We start from the raw sequence: 19,092 nt of genomic DNA on the forward strand, positions 1-19,092 counted from the left end.
ACACACAACAGCAACAAACACATGTTCACTCAAGAAGAAAAGAAGGACACAGAGAGAGGGAGGCAGAGTAAAGGAGACACACAACAGGCCTGGTTGTTTGTTGTTGGAACAAAGTGCTGTTAAATGATTTACTTGTTCCCTGCATTTAAGTCCATTCCTTAAAGAACAGCATCCAGCAGACTAGCCGGCTAGACAGGCCAAAGTTGTGCACGATGCACACAAAGTAGTGTATGTATGTGCACTGCACATACATACACTACCTTATGCACAAGCTGACTCCTAGTTATGTGTCATCAAACTCACACAAACGGCAGGAACACAGAGAAGTGGGTCAGACTAACCTGCTCAGTCTTACTGCACTTTCAAGATACATAAGATACTATACATGCAAACACACAAACATTTACAGTAATACACATACTATGTGTGTATGTAAGGAAATATTAATGTATTTTTACTCCAACAAAATGTATTTACTTTAGGAGATTAAACCTTTTACTTTTAAATGCAACACACACTCTCAGTTAAAACATTTATTTATTCCCTTGGTACAAATACACAAATACACAGAGGAGTTTTACATCCTTACAGATGCAATCTACAAGTTAATTTACTCATGCATAGCTAAATGAATATGTTTATCTAAATCCCAAGCTCAGAACAAGATTTGGACACATAATCCCTTAGAAATACATTGTGTAAATCTCTTTAACCGTCTTGACTGTTATTCTGGCTTTGAGATTCATTTCAAATATACATCACTGCTCAAGGCTGGAGGATTTATGCTGCTGCAGATGCACACAGATCCATCACACGCCCACGCACACATGTACTGTATATGTACAGCAGTGGTGATAGCAAAGTTCTATCAACAGGTGGAGGAATATCCGAGCAAAACCGTAGCGAATGCCAAACAAGGCTTCCTTTCAGTAAACTGTGTATGTATGTGTTTGTGTCCGTTTGGCGTGTTTTGACACATTCATATTGAATACACACTCACACAGTGACATCCATTCAGATCTTGATGTCTAGGACTGAGTGGAGCAGTGTTAATTGATGCCAACATCAGCAATGAAATCTCCAATTTTCTCATCCAGGGAGCAAAGTGAGGCCTGAATCTCGTCACTCACGGAGGGTTAAATGAATGACTAAGCGAGTGAGAAGATTAATGGCAGGCATATTTTATACTAACATCCCTTGTGCAAATAAACAAGCAGAGAGCTGGATTCAGAAGGAAGGGAGGGCTATGAAAGAAGACGAGGAGGGAGCGGGATAAGAGCAGCACCTAAAGGAGGGGGTGTCGTGAAGTAACGAGACGATGAGGAGCAGAGTGAACTCTCCCATTAAAGCCATGTTTGTTTTCCCATCTGTTTACTCCACTGTGCAGTTCTTTACCATGAGACCGTTGCACCACCCGTACTTTTCTGTTCCACTCGGCAGATGAAGGCATGCATTGATGCAGAGGTTTCCATTTGGCTTCTTTTTCATAGCGTGAATATGAAATATGAGTATGAAGTGGTGGAGCTCACCCGGGTAACGTATGGCAGCAGTCAGTGGGAGTAGTGGCACCAGTTCAAACCTTCTTGTCTACAACACAAATCAATAGAGAACAGAGATTAGGGCATATTTACTTATGAGCTCAGTGATGGATATATATTTTCCAGCATACAGTAGCGATCTGTACTGGTGCCAACATGTCAGCGGAGGGTGGAAAAAAAGTTGGGAGATTTATTACTGCACATAATCTGAGCCATTATGGATAAATATCAGAAATTGAAAGCCACAAAAGTCCTGGTTTATTTTATGTGTGACAGATGTGTTAAATATCATATATCAAAAAGCAGCATGTGTCGCCACACTGGCAGGCCATTTATTTGATTTATTTGCTATCATTTAGTTATTTCATTTTGTTTGTTTAGATCCCCATTAGCTACTGCATTGTAACAGTAGCTACTCTTCCTGGGCTTTCAATTTTTTTTTAACAATACTTCAATACACATCCATAACATTTATACTCACAATAAGAATCATTACATAATACAACCACTCAGACACACAACAACCAACACCAACTCAAAGCCTGTCTAATACACACGATAGCTCTATTTCATATTTTCATCTCTTACATAATTGACACTTCAGCAACTCACCACTAAATCACAAATCGAGTGGGATGGGTAGCTCTCTACATCCCTATCACATCTTCAAGAGCAGAAAATATATAAAAATACAAAACGTTATATAATGTTCTACACTATTCCTTGTGTACATAACATGTATTACTTTCTGAAATAAAAAATCTCATGAATTCCATGCCACCATTGATCAGTAGTTTTACAAATTGTATTTTTTTTTTTTATTCCTATAATCATCTCATTTTTTACCACCAGACTCACTTCTGACTTTAATTCCGTATTTAACTGGGTTCAGGCACACACCTGGCCATAAATAGTTCAGTTTAAAACTGAATAACGAGACTTTTGAATGTTTTAAGCCACAGTTTTAGCCAACCAGAGGCTCACTGTTAAGAATGTCAAACATCTTGGCCTCTATCTTCACACATACTGCATGAAGTGTGTGTTCAGAGACGTATGAAAGAGCTGAAAAGAAAACTATATCTTTACAGTCAGATAAGGTCACATCTTACACTCTGTTCCAATACATATATTCATGCAGTTATGCTTATATATGACTATCCTATTGAACCAATTCTTAGGCTCTTCAATAGAGCTTGAAAGATTCAACTTCAACCCTATACCTGGTTTTTATAGCAATTTTGGCTCTAGTTCTTTTTTTCTGTACATATTCTAACGTTTGGAAAAAGTCCCATATCATATTAGAAAAACATTTCTAAAGATGTTTCAAAATCAAAATTGTAATTATTAACAGATCCTTTCAACAACCTCCCATCTCAGCCCCTTGAAATTCTGTGTAACTTAATTGTTGCGTCATTCTGCTTACTTTTAAAATAGATTTGTTGTTCCACCCTTATACATGCTCTGCCTTTTTTCTGTTAAAATAAAATGAAATAAAAACATATAGATTACCGTAATGCTTTGTTAATTGTTTCTTCTCTTTTTGTTAGGTTTGATTACCAGGAGCTCCTGCACAACTCCACCTTCTGTTTGGTGCCTCGAGGTCGACGCCTAGGCTCCTTTCGCTTCCTAGAGTCGCTACAGGTAAATATATACAGCATATATATTAATTCAAAGTGATAAACAACATCAACAACTTTTATTATTGAAGTTTTGGTTAGCCATATGACCTGCATTCCTCAGCATTAAAGGCCCTGAAAACCTTTTTCCTCAACCCGGTTCTTACTATGAGCGATTGGACCATGATCAACGCAAACATCTATGCTTCCATTGTCGGTGTAAATGTGTTCAGTTAAACTCTGCTGCCACAGTGGTGGCTCGACGCTTGAAAGCCCAACACACAAACCAGACGCCAGAAGCCCATCATCTATTGTGTCCTGCACACAATCATTGATATTGTGTAATACTTTATGTGTTAACAAGTATAAACCATTCACTAACACAGGCAAATAGAGTACCATAACACTGCCAGTTAATGTCTTTTATATTCTATATTCTTTGTAAAACTGTGTTGTTCATCCTGCCTGGGCACTTTAGGACCTTCCAGTTTCTCTTAGGCCCCATATACAGTAAACACACAGCTGACATTTCTACATACTATATGCCAACACAGCAATCATCAAAACAACATTAGCTGCAGCATTTCCTCTGGATATAACTGTTATGTTATGTGAGTGACCAAAATCCCCTTTCCCGGGAAACAGCTCTGCTTCACATGCCAGCTCATATACAGTTCAGTCAACAAGGAAGTGCACAGGATGCAGAATGTTTATGTTCCAGAGCCATGGTTTATGTAGTCCTTTGGTTATTGACACCTTAATGGTGACATCTGTAAGTGTTTTCCCCAGACCATTGTGTTGTGTTAAGTGCAGATCTAACGATAACGTCTTTATTTGCTATTTGCTAGGCCTTTTAAACTAAAATGGGTCCATTAACACACACACACACACACACACACGGACGGACGGCCGCACACACTTACACAAACATTGGAATTGTTCATTTAAGTCCATCAGTGAAATGTACACGAGTAAGCAAGTACACAAACAATGAAGAAACCACAAAGGCAGTGGAGTGAGAGAACAGTTTAAACCAGTCCGTCAGTTCTCTCTCTGCCACCCAAGTCGACAGACTCAAACCAGTGCAGGAAGCAGTAGTGGCTGTTTTTATAATACTGAACTCTCTGGCTGATACAATGTTCCCTGGCCACACACTGCTCCCCTGTGTGTGTGTGTGTGTGTGTGTGTGTGTGTGTGTGTGCGTGTGTGTGCGTCTGTGCGTGCGTGCATGCGTGTGTGTGTGTGTGCGCCTGTGTGTGCGTGCATGCGTGTGTGTGTTTTTGTGTGTGTGAATGGTCCGGAAGCATCCATAGGAGTGGCAGCCTGCCCCACTACCGCTGATGTCTGCTGAATGGACAAATCCACACTAACAACCCACTTGGCTTGGCAGCAGTCATGGTCCCTTTCTCCTCCTGTCTTCTTTCTTTGTCCTCTCTTTCTTAGTCTTTTCCTCCCTGCCATCCTCTCTTTTCCATTCGAGGCACTTTTTAAGATTTTTCGGTTGTGTTTTTTTTCTCTTTTGGTCCCAGCCAAGTCCACAAAAGAACTGGCAATTACCAGTACCAGTGTGGTAGGAAACTTGCTGCCAGCTTTCCAATATACACACAGACACACATTTGCACATATGCATTTACTCAAACCCTCCGCCTTCTCTATCTCCCAATGCAAACAAACCAAAAACAACTACACAGCACACAAAGGCTTTCCTATTACCCTACCTCTAGGCAGGAAGGGATTCAGATGTTTGAAACTCTCCCTCAGAGAGAAGGCTCAGGCGGGCCTCGGGCCACATTTTTAAATTTAGAGGCCTTGGATTAACACTCTGGGAGTCTTCATGTGACCTCGTTGTAACTTGCAGCTCATTTTGACACACACACACACACACACACACACACACACACACACACACATACGAGTCCCTCTATTTGTTCGGGTGTCCTTCAGCAGGTTTATTCTCAGATGAAATGCAGGAGCTTGGAAGCCCCGGTGGGCCAGAGAGAGCGTTTGATCTCCACCAATTTCAGCTACTGCTGCTGCTGTTCTCTGGTGGTTTAATTAGAAAAAAGGGAGAGAGAAAAATAGATCCCAGACCTATCAACACTCCAGACCACAGTGAGTAGAAAGAGGAAGAGAGCAGGATGGGATGAGAGTGCAGTGGAGAGAAATGGAAAAAGGAGGACAGAGAGGGAGAAGGGGGAGACTAAAAGAGGGCTTGGAAAGCAAAAAAAAGTGGAACAACATCAAAAACCTGTCAGTGAACGAGGGATAAGGCAACATCAAAAATCAACTTTATTAAAGCATGATGCCTCCACGTATCAACCTGTTCCTTCTTGTTCTCCTCCCATCCCATCAGTGGTTTTACCTAATTAGTACACAAAGAGTCCGCCCTGTCAGCCACATCTGCGTTTGCATGTGTATGAGTGACTGTCTTTAACAAACCTCCAGAGCTTCCTTGGAAAGGAGAGATAGGAGTTTCACTCTTAACAGTGGGGCTGTTTAATTAATCGAAATGTTAATCACGATCATAATTTTGGCTCCTAACGAACAGAAAAAGGATGAATCAGAAAAAGAAAAACGATTATTTCGCACATTACGTTTTGCAAGTAAATTCTTATTTTGTTTTTGTGTTCTGGGTGAAAAAAAGTTATAAAGGGAAAAGTATTAAGGGATATTTCACAGTTCAAGGTGTTTTCACTCTTGATTTGATTAACTGTTTCACTGTTTTTAAATTCAATAATTGCTACATCGGTCCAAAAGTCACTGAGTGTGTGACTGAATGTTAAATAATTGTGATTTCAATATTGACCAAAATAATCGGGATTATGCTTTTTTCCATAATCAAGCAGCCCTACTTTTCAGCAACCTTACAGGGGTATTAGACATACACACTGAACTGCACATACATTTACACACAAGGATATTAATGATATTGTCTGCTTAGCCTGGGATATAAAATCGCCAAGCAGCTGGAACTGAACTCATACAGTTTGTATTATATTCATGCAGCTGTAGTATGTCATGTTGTGTTACTGCCAAAGAGATGCTGGCAGCAAGTGAAGAACTCAGTTAAACTGCAGCTGATTACAATTAAACTGATATATGGAGTTCTTCAGTGTGCTCTACATGTTATCAGTTGGATTATCAGTGTCACTATCTCTCTAAGACTCTCTAAATGTGTGTGTGTGTGTGTGTGTGTGTGTGTGTGTGTGTGTGTGTGTGTGTGTGTGTGTGTGTGTGTGTGTGTGTGTGTGTGTGTGTGTGTGTGTGTGTGTGTGTGTGTGTGTGTGTGTGTGTGTGTGTGTGTCCAGGCGGCGTGTATCCCAGTGCTCCTAAGTAACGGTTGGGAGCTGCCATTCTCTGATGTCATACAGTGGAACCAGGCAGTCATTGAGGGAGATGAGCGATTACTACTACAGGTAACACACTGAGGCATTTGCTCACGCTTATTTACAGGTGCACACTAACACAGACACACGACTAGGACATCTTGTTGGCCGGATTTACCTTTAGGGTGTTGAAGCGCCCCAGCATGCCTGTGGGTCATTACTGCACTTTCAAAAATAAAAATCAATTTGAAAAAGCCAATCACCAGCAGGTGTTGGTAGAAACAGAGTTGTTGTTTCAGTTGTTTTACAATAAATGATATCATCTTGTGTTGCAAACCTCATAATAATTTATGTTGACAACAGTAATAAGTCATAGTATTGTATGTCGAAAAAAAGTGATAGTATAGTTGGTCAAAAAAACGTGATAAAAAAGTCATAGTGTAGTATATCGAAAAAAACATCATGAAAAGCCTTGTCTGGGTATCAAACCTGGGTCACATATCTGCAATAAGTACGTGTTTGTTTCCTGTTGGCAGCAGTACAAACCACAGTCACAGTGTTGTAATGTCACTAATGTGACATTAAAAAAGTCACATTAGTGTATGTCAAAAGAAACGTCATGAAACGTGCCAGCCTCGACTGGGTATCAGACCTGGGTTGGACTCTGCAGTAACTACTTGCTTGTTTCCTGTTGGCAGCAGTGCAAACCACTGAGCCAGTGTGCCACCAAACAATGTTTGTCGATAATAGTAATAGCGTAGTATGTCGAAAAAAGCCATTAAAAAGTCATAGTATGGTATGTCGAAAACAAGTCATGGTATAGTATGCTGAAAAAAGTGATAAAAAAGTCATAGAATAGTTTGTCAAAAAAAGTGATCAAAAAAAGTCATAGTATGTCGAAAAAAACATCACAAAAGGCCTTGTCTGGGTATCGAAACTGGGTCACATCGCTGCAATAGGTACTTGCTGGTTTTTTGTTGGCAGCACTGCAAACCACTGAGCCAGTGTGCCACCAAAGAGGTTATGTTGAAAACAGTGATGAGATAGTATGTCACAGTATTGTATGTCGAAAAAAACCTCATGAAGTCAAGTCAGTCAAGTCAGCTTTATTGTCAGATGTGCTATACATGCATGACATACGGCACAAATGAAATTTCAGTCCTCTTGGACCCCCGGTGCAAAATGCAATAAAAAAATAAATAAGTTTCTATGAAAGGAGCGAGTCTGGACTGGGTATTGAACCTGCGCTAGACTCTGCTGTGACAATTAAGTGTGCCACAAAATAATCAATGTTGAAAACAGTAAAAGCTTAGTAAGTCGAAAAAAGCTATTAAAAAGTAAAAGTATGGGATGTTGAAAAAAGTGATAAAAAGTCATAGTATAGTATGTCGAAAAAAGTCATAGTATAGTATCTCCAAGAAAAGTGATAAAAAAGTCATAGTATTGTGTGTCAAAAAAACATCATGAAACAGGGAAGCATCAACTTGATAACAGTAATAGCATAGTATGTCGAAAAAGCCATTAAAAAGTCATAGTATGGTATCTAAAAAAAAGTCAAGGTAATAATAATAGAATAATATGTTGAAAAAAGTGATACAAAAGTCATACTAAAGTATGTCGAAAAAAGTGATAAAAATGTCATAGTATAGTATGTCAAAAAGTCATAGTATAGTATGTTGACAAAGAAAAAAAAGGTTGAGATATTTTTTTATGGAAAAAAAAAAAAAAAAAAAAAAAAAAAAAAAAAAAAAAAAATTTTTTAAAAAAGTCAAGGTAATAATAATAGAATAATAGGTTGAAAAAAGTGATACAAAAGTCATACTAAAGTATGTGGAAAAAAGTGATAAAAATGTTATAGTATAGTATGTCAAAAAGTCATAGTATAGTATGTCAAAAAAAAGTCATGGTATAGTATATCAAAAAAATGTATAACAAAGTCATAGCATAGTATGTCATGAATAGTCATAATATAGTGATAGTGAGTATAGTGATAAAGTCATGGTATAGTATATCAAAGAAATTTATATTATGTCGAAAAAAAGTGATAAAAAGTCATAGTATAGTATGTTGAAAAAAGTCACAGTATTTAATATTTAAAAAAATCATAGTATAGTATATAAAAAAGTCAGTATATATACTGTATATATGTTGAAAAAAGTGATAACAAACTCATAGTATAGTATGTCAAAAAAGTGATAAAAAGGTAATTGTATAGTATGTCGAAAAGTGACAAAAAAGTCATTGTGTGTGTGTGTGTGTGTGTGTGTGTGTCAGAAGATTTTATAACAAAGTGATAATGTCATGGTATAGTATGTTGAAAAAAGTGAATAATAATAATAATGATCTCTATTGAGTTATTTTACGCAGAATCAATATCAATATTGTCCTCCTTACATCAGTGCTAAGCATATAGAAGCTTTATCTTGGGTTAAATGTACACATACAGTAGTTACTGGGAAACATCCACTATGTAGGGCTGTGTGCTCCCAAAGTATTTAACTTTGTTTAAATGCCAACGGTTTCAATTTCTACTACAACTACTGTAGTGGATGGCGATTTGTTTAAGATTATGGAAAGTAAACCACAGGAGAGCACTTCACTTTTTTTCAGAGAGACCGATGAAAGAAAGAAATGCTGAGATTGCATTGAGTAACAGAAGCAAAAGTGAAACAGAGACTCTCTATTACCTGTATCAAACAGGTACAGGTTAGGGCCCTTTGAGATTAAACACCCATAGAGACCTTAATCCAGCTTCAGTTCAAAAGCGCTCACTCTCTCATCCTGTGTGTATGTGTCTCGTCCCACACAGACACACAAACAAACACAATGAGCAAGCAAAGCCGGCTCACTCTCAGCTACAACCTTTATCTCTCTCCCTCAGACAAAATACATCATGTCTCCTCTGCATTGATTTCCACCAATAGAGGACATGAATTGGCATTCAGCTAATGATCAGGAACAAGCCCCTGAGTGCTGGGAGCTGGAGAGACATTTTCAAATTAGGGCAGAATGTGACTGAATGAGCTGACCTCATCAGTGGCATTTCTGCCCACCTGCAAAACTATATAATACGCACACAAATATTCACACGGTCTGTGATCTGAGGTTAAGGAGTGTTAAGTTTTTGCAGAAGAGGCTGAGTGAGGGCAGACACTTCAGACAAAGCGAGGACAACGCTTTAGTGAGGCCTTCAGATGTACTAAAGAAGGGAGAAAGTAGGAAGGAGGGGGAAACAGAGAAAGGGGGAGAAAGGTGAAGTAGTAAAATGTAGAGGAAGGAGTTATGTGAAGAGAAACTGAAAGGTTGAAAAAACAAGGACAAGAATTTAAAAGAACAAGAGAGAAAAAGAGATTTAGTGGCCTCTCGGCTTCTTTAACTGGCGCTCATTAGAAAATGTGTTAGCTGTGTGAAGACAAAAGGGTTCAAAGGAGTCAACCGCTCCCACTTTTCTCAGTTCAGCATGGCTTTCTTCCACTTGCACTGAGCTGCTGAGCTTAACTCTCTAAGTGATTAAATCAATTTTGGTGATTTGCTTGAAACCCCCAAATGTGGTCTTTACTAATTAAGGTCTAATTATCTGAACAACACACCCCAAATCAGCTCTGTGTCAAATGTGGGTTTTTTTTAGGTTGCCAAATTAAGCAACCACTCGAATCAGTTTACACAGTTTTGATCACTTAAATGCTATTTCCTTCTTTTTCTCTTATCTAGTTTATTTTAAGAGACAGAACTTGCTTTAAAAACAACAAACAAAGTTAAGCGCTTCTCTGTTCTTCTTTTTTAATGTTTTTTTCCCTGTCTGGATGTTTTACTCTTCTCATCTTTTGTCTTCAGGTGCCATCCACAGTGAGAGCAGTAGGGAATGAGAGAGTCCTAGCCCTCAGACAGAGGACCCAGATGCTGTGGGAAGCCTACTTTTCCTCTGTGGACAAGATAGTCCTCACCACACTGGAGGTCAGCCTTAACACACACTCAGCAATAAAGGCCCCGTCACAGAAAGCTTTATGTGGCTCTAGAAGCTCGGTGACGCAGTGACTACTTGCAGGGCTAGTTGGTAAACTACTGTATCTGTTGAGCTAACCTCTAACATCCTAGCCAACTGGCAACATGCTGGCGCTATTTTGTTCTGTGCTGTGCCATTTCTTGCCCCAGCCGGTCATTCTTTATCTTTTTTTTTTTTGGAAAGGGGGAAATTCAGTTTGAGATACAGGTTGCTGGTCTACCTGCAGGCCATTACTGCCTGACGCACCTCAATTTCAATTTAAAATGTAATGTAACCATTTGATGCATTCCGCCAGAGTTAGCCTTAGGCTAATTTACATCTGCAGTCCCACAAGAAGCACAAATACAACATTTTAAAAATCAAACATCGCTCAATAAGTAAAAAACAAGTAACAAATAGCAGTATATTACATTTCGTATCACAGGTACACACACAAGCATGCACCACATGATCAAGGGGTGCAGCGGTATGCACAGCACACAACACAACCCCCCCATTCACACGCACACACACACACACACACACACACACACACACACACACACACACACACACACACACACACACACACACCATCAGCCCCACTGGAGAGAAGAGTGAGACTAAAAGTTGTGAGGAGCGATTAACTAACAGTGTACGTGCATTGTTGGGAGATTTTTAAGTGATTTTTTAGATTAGCGTTAAAGCTACCAAACAACTCGACCACTCCATCCAGGGCACTGGCTAGTTTCTCAGCTGCTAGTTGAGCTGATGTAGCATGTGTGTATAGAACAGTGTCGTCGGCATATAGTTGTACCTCTACTCCATGACAGTACTGTGGAAGGTCATTGATGTAGAGACTAAAAAGTAGTGGGCCTAACACAGATCCTTGAGGTACACCCATTGTGCACTTCAAATTGCTAGAGCACACATCTTTGATTTTCACACACCTTGGTGCCTTGGAGAACAGACCTCTAGTGAAGCCTTCTGGGGGAGACAGATCAAACACCTGTACCAGACCTTAACGGGTCATCAGCTGGGGACCACCATTCACGGACGTTTCGCTCCATTACCCCAGTACATCTCCTGGTGGCGGAGGGATTTCTCCCAGCCACCCCCTGCTGATACCCTAGGTGAAATCTGGCCCCCAATTCTTCGCCTTCCTCCTCAACCACAACCAGAAGCTACCTTTTTCCGCTTATTCTGCCAGATCTTTGATGGCTTTGCGATGCCTTGCTCCTGTAGCACCCCTGTCTCAGAGCAGTCCAAAAAAACAACAACTGCAAAATAGCTGCAATGTCACTATTGCACTGTTGAGAGGGTCTGTGAAAGTTAACCAAAACTGAACTCATTAACGGTTTGAAATGTTTGTCTTAACTCTAGTAATATATCAGTAAAACTTGGCCAGTATCATACCAAATCTTAGCTTCGACCCACTAGGACTTCTGTCCATCTCCCACAGATACTTTTGGATAGTGTTGCTTTTGGCTGCTGAGCATTGACTAGAAAACTAATTGAAATGTTGTATAACTCTGAATACTCAGCATTTCTGCTATCATACAATTCAGGGAAGTTGCGGAACGTGCAGCAACATCCAGTGAAAACATCTACAAAAAGAAGCCACTGCTGTAAGCACATTTTCTTTTGAACACACAGCCATAGTTGCTACCTCTCTGCGGTTCACTGCCTGTGTGCTATCATCGGTCCTCTTTCAGAAAGGCTTTTCACATTTGAATCAAACCACCCTTCTATCATTATGATTATGGGGTTGGACCTTGGCCCATGCTCTACATTTCAACTCTTTCACTATCTCAGCTCTGATTGTACTGTAGGTCTCGAGAACATTTCAAAGCTTTCCACATCCGATGCGCCTGAACTCCCAGAGAAATCCCCTAATGTATAGAAATAATATGTCATTATGTTGCAAATATCTGTCTCAACCTGCCAGTTTCTGCCTCACTGCTTGCTATTATCAGACTGTGAGACATGTGCCTTCACCGCTATGGGTTCATCTTTTGAAAGAGTCATTGCAATATACAGCAGAAACACAGAGCTGCTTAGGTTATTTTCCGCGCTCTTCACAGATCTAGCATCCCGCTTTGCTCATACGTATATCTTTCCCTGTCCATCTTTTGTTTTAGCCTTCCGTCATAATAGAAGCTGTGAAGAAATGCACTTCAAAGGTAGTTGTTGCAGCTAAGAGAATGGCATTTGAAGGTTAGCTCAAGGGTTAGCCAAGACATTAAAATAAATAACAACCTCCTAATATGAGCAGTTTTTGCACACCCTGCCAGTGTCAAATTTAGCACATACGAAAATGTGGGGAAACAACAGATTTAACCCCTCTGAAATCTGAAGAAATCACACAGTGAGCGGTAGGCTTTGGACTCTGGTGTTTATAAAGGCAAGTCTGACAGCCCCTGGTGTATTTGCTGCTGGGGATTTATGCTAGAGATAATAAAGAAGAGGTTCTGGAGGTTGGTGATAAGCTGCTTATAAACATACAGCATGCAGGGGGGAACCTCTCCCCATGGGAGACAGCTGTGCAGTCAGCCTGAGGTCAGTGAGGCAGAGGGCTGGTGTTGCTGTGTGGACACCTCCCGTTGGTGTAAAATGGGAAGTACACATGGCTTTTCATTCAAGGTTGCTTTAATATGCAAATACAAGTGTGTCAAGTCTTGAATTGCAGTAGAGTTTACATTAAGCTCCAAGACTCTCATCCACCGGCTTAGAGGGAATGAATCTGGTGCAGGCTTATACTAGATGAGCACAGCCACTTTACAACACAAAATGAACATGTTCTCTCTGCTTCGCACATTGCAACCCTTATCCAACTTTGTCCTTTTTCCCTTCGCAGATCATTAAGGACCGCGTGTTTTCTCACATATCGAGGAACAAGTACATGTGGAACTCCCTGCCAGGAGGTCTGCTGGTCCTACCAGAGTACTCCACTCACCTCGCACATTTCCCTTTCTACTACCTGGGATTAGGTAAACACACTCTTAATTCAAATGAGTCTGCACAACATGCAAATCCTGATTGCACATCAGGGATGTTGATGAGACTAGTATGTCAGAGCTGTGGAGGTAGAGATCAGCAATCAACACTCAACCAGCAAGTCATAATAAAAAATGTACTGAAGTCTTTGTCTGTGATAGTAATTTTGCAATCATGCTCAAATATGTTACAAATAAGGTTTATTATTTAAATTGTTTTAAAGCCACTCAGTGTACATTTTTTTGTGATTGTTGCGGGCAAAAATTCTTGATTATGCGGGCACGTTTTCTTAAAAAATGCGATGGAATATGCGGGATATTTATGCAATTTTATGCGATGAAATTGCAGGAACTTGCAAAAACTGCGGTTTTATGAAAAAGAGAAGAAAAAGTGATTCCCCCAACACCCTGCTTTTTTAAAACTTAATTTCTAAAAATAGTTTACAGATATTCAGTCATTGCAATAAGTAAACAAATAAGATACAAAAATATATACAAATAATATAATATTAAAGTAAAAATAAAAGTAATAGTCTAAACAGAGGGAAATAAAAGATACAGAAGAGACAGACTTTCAAAAATCTTTAATATAGACAGCAGGAGCACTTAAACAAAGAAATTTGAGTAGACATCCGATATTAAGATAGATTTCTTATTGGATACCAACTTAAGACACTCAAAGTACATGTCAAATTCAACCTCCAACACCTGCTTTTCAATGATGTTCACGTCGCGTAATTACGTCACTTCATAACGTTCCCATGGCAACAGGGGAAAATGGCTGCTCTTTTTTTTTCAACTTTCTGCTAAGATGACTTTTTTGCAACGAAAATGCGGGGATTATGAATTGAATTATGCGATCGCATAATTGCGTTTTTATGGAGGGACTGTCTATTGCTCTCTAGCACAATGTTTTTTTGATACCACCAGTAGGGGGCGCCATAAATGTGAATTTTCAAAATCTACACATGGCAGCTTCAAATTCTTCTGATGATCCTTGATGGACTTACACAGATACACTTTTATATGTTTATTGTACCAAAGAGCACCTAATAAATATTCAAACCGGTAACCTTCTATTATTTTTTTCATAACCTTGTTCAGGGGTCAGCCCAGGTCAAGAGTTCACTGCTGTCATCCATGCTGTTTCCCCATTGGTCTCCCAGTCTCAGCCAATCATGAAGCTGCTTCAGGTGGTCTCCAAGTCAAAATACTGCTCGCAGGTAGGGAATTAAATATAATTTAGCCACAAATAAAAGAAAAAGGAAGCATACTTTTACCAAACATCAATGTCGGCAGCCATTTCTGATCAGTCTAATGCATCTATCTCTATGTGTTGTGTAAAATTCCTTTCACCTGCCACTTCCAGATCATCATTCTCTGGAACAGCGAGAAGCCGCCACCCATTCGGAGCAAATGGCCTCCCATGCCCGTCCCCCTCACTGTGACAGACGGCAGGAGGAAGGTGAGAGCCAAAGCCACTCACACTGACGCCTGAGTGACAGCATGACAAACTGTCAGTCGCTCGGTCTGTTTATGTGTCTTTCTTTCTTTCAGTCTCTATCTCTGTTACTGCATTTCTCTGGTCCTTCTCCTTGATGTCTATTTTTCTCTGTCTCTCTTCTAAACATGTATATCTGACATGTCCACCGATCCGTGTAGCGTTCTGTTTCATAAATGTCACTCATCCTCAACATTTCTTCTCGGTCTCCCTCGCTGTCTTTTTTTTTTTTTACTCCTAAGGCAAAAATCTATAGTGATTCACTCAACATGATTCACTGTAACATCATCATCTCTCACTCATTCTCATAATCTGTCTAAACACAGGCCAGACAACATACTGTATAGCCTACAGTACCAGGTATTTACTATTGTATTTCTCTCTCAGACCACCAGTCGGTTCCTACCTCATGTTGCCATAGAGACAGAAGCAGTTCTGAGTCTGGACGAGGATACAGTCCTGCTGACCAGTGAGGTGCGTGTACATGTGTTAGTAATAAACAAAGCAGAACACACATAAAAATCAATATCCCTGAAAAAGTAGCAACAATATATAAGTTTTCCATGTGTGTACTTGCAGGTGAACTTTGCCTTCTTGGTGTGGCGGAGCTTCCCTGAACGGATCGTGGGCTACCCTCCCAGGAGCCACTTCTGGGATCCCCTGAAGCACGCCTGGGGCTACACCTCCAAATGGACCAACGACTACTCCATCGTCCTGACTGGAGCTGCCTTCTATCACAGGTACACCAATAGACTGTAGCAGACTGAAAACACTATATAAAGCTTCTTTTTTATATTTTCCCTCTTAATGTTTTAATTATTATTAAAAAAAGTATAAATAAAACTAGTACAACCTGTCTACAGCCATACTAGCTGCTCTGTGAGCTCTTATACAATATGAATGTAACTACTCCACAGGCAGGCCACTATAACAGCTGTTGAAACCTTGCCATATTTTGAGAGTTACTATGAAAACACATTTTTCATCCATTATCTGTAACTGCTTATACTAATCAGGCAGGGTACACACAGGGTTAGAGGCAGCCGTTGACGCTCCTACTCACACCTACGGGCAATTTAGAGTCAACATTACCACATGCATGTCTTCTGTTCTGTGGGAGAAAACCCACAGGTGCCAACTCTGGCACACGTAATGTAATTAGCAGCTGAACAAAAAGCACTACAGTAAAATCTCCAGTCTTGAAAACTGAAGTTATGGAGAACATATGCATTGTATCACAGGGGTTGAGTTTGTTGTGCACTATAAATATCAAATCCCACTGGTGGTGAAATGGTTAACTTGTCCCAGATACATATCATCACCATACATCACACCATCTACTCATTTCTGTAGATTCTACCATGTCTGTTACCAAACAGGTGCTGCTGCCTGCCCTCCACTTATGATAAATTAGACTGCAGAGATCTCTTTATTCTGTACGATACATTTTTAGATACATGTTTAGCGGTTCTTGTCTAAGAGGCTAAAATTGTGATTAGAGACTGATAATAGTGAGACACAACATCAAGTTTTACATTTTCCTTTCCTTCATTTTCACATGTACACTGGTTACATGTGGCAAAATATTCCTGCAAGTGGCCGGTTAGCTCAGTTGGTAGAGCGGGCGCACATATGTGGAGGTTTGCCCATCGGCACGGCGTCAGCGGGTTTGGTTCTGACCTGCGTTCTGACCCTTTGCTGCATGTCATTCCCCCTCTCTTTCCCCTTTCATGTCTTCATCTGTCCTGTGAAAATAAAGGCCTAAAAATGGCCCCCCCAAAAAAAAGATATAAAAAAATATATTCCTGCAAGATGAATAATAGAACAATGTATAATAGAGGCCGGAGGTGAGAAAATTAAATTTTTTTTATTTTTTAAATACTACTTTTATCATGTCTAAATGTTCCATGAACCTGAAGTTAATCATTAATCATCATAAACTGGTGCCCAGAAGCCTTTTTATAACCAAATGTAACAAAAACAAATGAGAATGTTTATTGATTTCGGGCCGCCCTAACCCTGGCAACACTTAAAAAACCTCCTACCTCCTGCTCAATGGTCAGAGAGGTAGAAATCCTGGAAGATACTGATTATTATAATAAGTTAACTTTTGAACCCAGCACAGTCTTGTTTTGTTCGAGAAACCTGGGTAATCGGCAAGTCTTTGACCTCATTCTTCTTCAAATTTCTATTTTGAATTTGTATGACTTTATGTGAATTTGTATGATTTCTGAGTTTATGTGCTTTGTGTTTCTTTTTGTGGTGCGAGTTGAACCCCTGATGTCCATGTCACTTATTGGAAGTGATAAGGCTGATCCAATGTCTGCAACCTGTTTGCTCTCATTAAGAACCAAATGCAAATGTCCTATCCTTTCTTTTATATTTTAATAACATTATACACATGCCTGTATAATACTTTCCCTGCCCCACAGGTACTACCACTACCTGTTCTCCCACTACCTGCCCCAGTCTCTGCGGACTCTGGTGGATCGCAGCTCCAACTGTGAGGACATCCTGATGAACTTCCTGGTCTCTGCTGTAACCCACCTGCCACCAATCAAAGTGGCTCAAAGGAAGCAGTACAAAGAGTTGCCCAGTCCACAGGTAGGTAGCCATTTGTCTTTCAAACTTGTGTTTAATGCTGTAGTCTGTGGATGCTGTTGACTCCGATGGCAGATCATTGCTGGAAGATAAATGACCGTGTCTTTGTCTACCTCTCAGGGTACAAAAAGTGTCCCCTGGGCCAACCCGGAGCACTTCAGCCAGCGGCAGGAGTGTGTCAACACCTTCGCCAACTGGTTTGGCTACATGCCTCTGGTCCACTCTCAGTTTCGCCTGGACCCTGTGCTCTTCAAAGATCAAGTGTCTGTCCTCCGCAAGAAGTACAAAGACCTGGAGAGAGCATGAAAATGATGGACAAAATGGACAGAAAGGCTGGGAAGCATGAAGGTCTGGTCTAGTGGCCTTTTTGACAGACAAATAGACCATTTAGTGGTGGACAGTCAAGATGGGACTGTCTGGGATGTGGAAAAAGTGCCAGTGTGGTCCATTTGTGACATGGACAAAGTATAATCATGAGACAGACCCTGGTGGACTGTATACATATAAATATAGAGGAAAGGGCCTATACAAGTTTGAAAGGAGCTTCAAATTATTCTCCCACCTCCGTGAGCCTGGTAAGAACACAAAGGAGGACATTTAGGGGCCTTGAAAGAGTCCCTGTGATTGGGCCTCCCACTGACAAAGGGCAATCTCTATTGGACAGCAAAAAAAGGAGCACTGTGAACACTTCAAATGTCAGTGCTATAGCTGTGACAATGACAAGAAAATGGCTCAAACTAATGCCAGAAGGGACTGGTATTGGTGCCACCATGCACTCCATCTGCCAAATGGTGTCTCATCGTTACTTGCAGGGACTGTTGCCATGGAAACAGATCAATTCTCATCAAAATGCTAACTGTAAAACCAATAAAAATGATTTATAAATGCAAATTCTGGCATGATGCTGCACTTACAGTAGTTGTCTTTTTTTCCCCTTTACTTGGCACACACGCTCTATTCAAAGCAGTCCAGGAGATTTATTACTACTAGTGAATCTTTAAAACATTTTGTTTTTGCAAATTGACTAATTGTTTCAATTTTACTCTCAACTAAGCATACTACTACTTAATATTTCCACAGTTCAGAAATTACCATGAGCCCAGTTCATATTGTGTAAACATATACAGCTCAGATAAACTGAGATAAGCACATTTTCTCATCAGGTACACTAATAACTTGTGCTGTGTACAGTGTGTAGCGTGTATTAGCGTGCCTTACACAGCTAAAATCCTGAGATTTTATCTTTGTAGCAATCAATTTGATGGAGAAACCCTTTGGGCAGATTGAGTTGGCTGTAAAATGATTCTAAATACAATTACAGCAATCAAAAGTGCTGCTGAATCAGATGTCCTTAGTGTTTTTGTGACTGTGTCTTTGATGCCTTGATGTGTAGGAGCGCTACACGGATGAACGGTTAGTGTGTAAAGAGATGAACACAAAAGGTCCGGGTCAGAACATGCATCATTATGTGCTGGTGGATATGGCTTGATGTACTTATATACAATCTCAATTGTGAAGGAGATCATGCATTC

The 19,092-nt window shown here is 40.1% G+C and overlaps 1 protein-coding gene across 5 annotated transcripts in view; it reads left to right on the top strand.

Annotated features, from left to right (window-relative positions):
- LOC120570710 (exostosin-1c) overlaps window positions 1-18,904 on the top strand; it is an 89,338-nt gene extending 70,434 nt beyond the window's left edge. For all 5 annotated transcript variants that reach the window (XM_039819189.1, XM_039819187.1, XM_039819185.1 and 2 more), the window contains exons 3-12: window positions 3,086-3,179; window positions 6,463-6,570; window positions 10,315-10,434; window positions 13,320-13,452; window positions 14,563-14,681; window positions 14,828-14,923; window positions 15,347-15,433; window positions 15,539-15,699; window positions 17,392-17,563; window positions 17,681-18,904. In XM_039819189.1, the coding sequence (XP_039675123.1) occupies window positions 3,086-3,179; window positions 6,463-6,570; window positions 10,315-10,434; window positions 13,320-13,452; window positions 14,563-14,681; window positions 14,828-14,923; window positions 15,347-15,433; window positions 15,539-15,699; window positions 17,392-17,563; window positions 17,681-17,866 (1,276 nt within the window). In that variant the 3' untranslated portion in view covers window positions 17,867-18,904. The remainder of the gene's footprint in view (window positions 1-3,085; window positions 3,180-6,462; window positions 6,571-10,314; window positions 10,435-13,319; window positions 13,453-14,562; window positions 14,682-14,827; window positions 14,924-15,346; window positions 15,434-15,538; window positions 15,700-17,391; window positions 17,564-17,680) is intronic.
- Window positions 18,905-19,092: the final 188 nt, after the last annotated feature.

Source organism: Perca fluviatilis, chromosome 13 (genome assembly GCF_010015445.1).
Source record: "Perca fluviatilis chromosome 13, GENO_Pfluv_1.0, whole genome shotgun sequence".
Taxonomy (NCBI): Eukaryota; Metazoa; Chordata; class Actinopteri; order Perciformes; family Percidae; genus Perca; species Perca fluviatilis.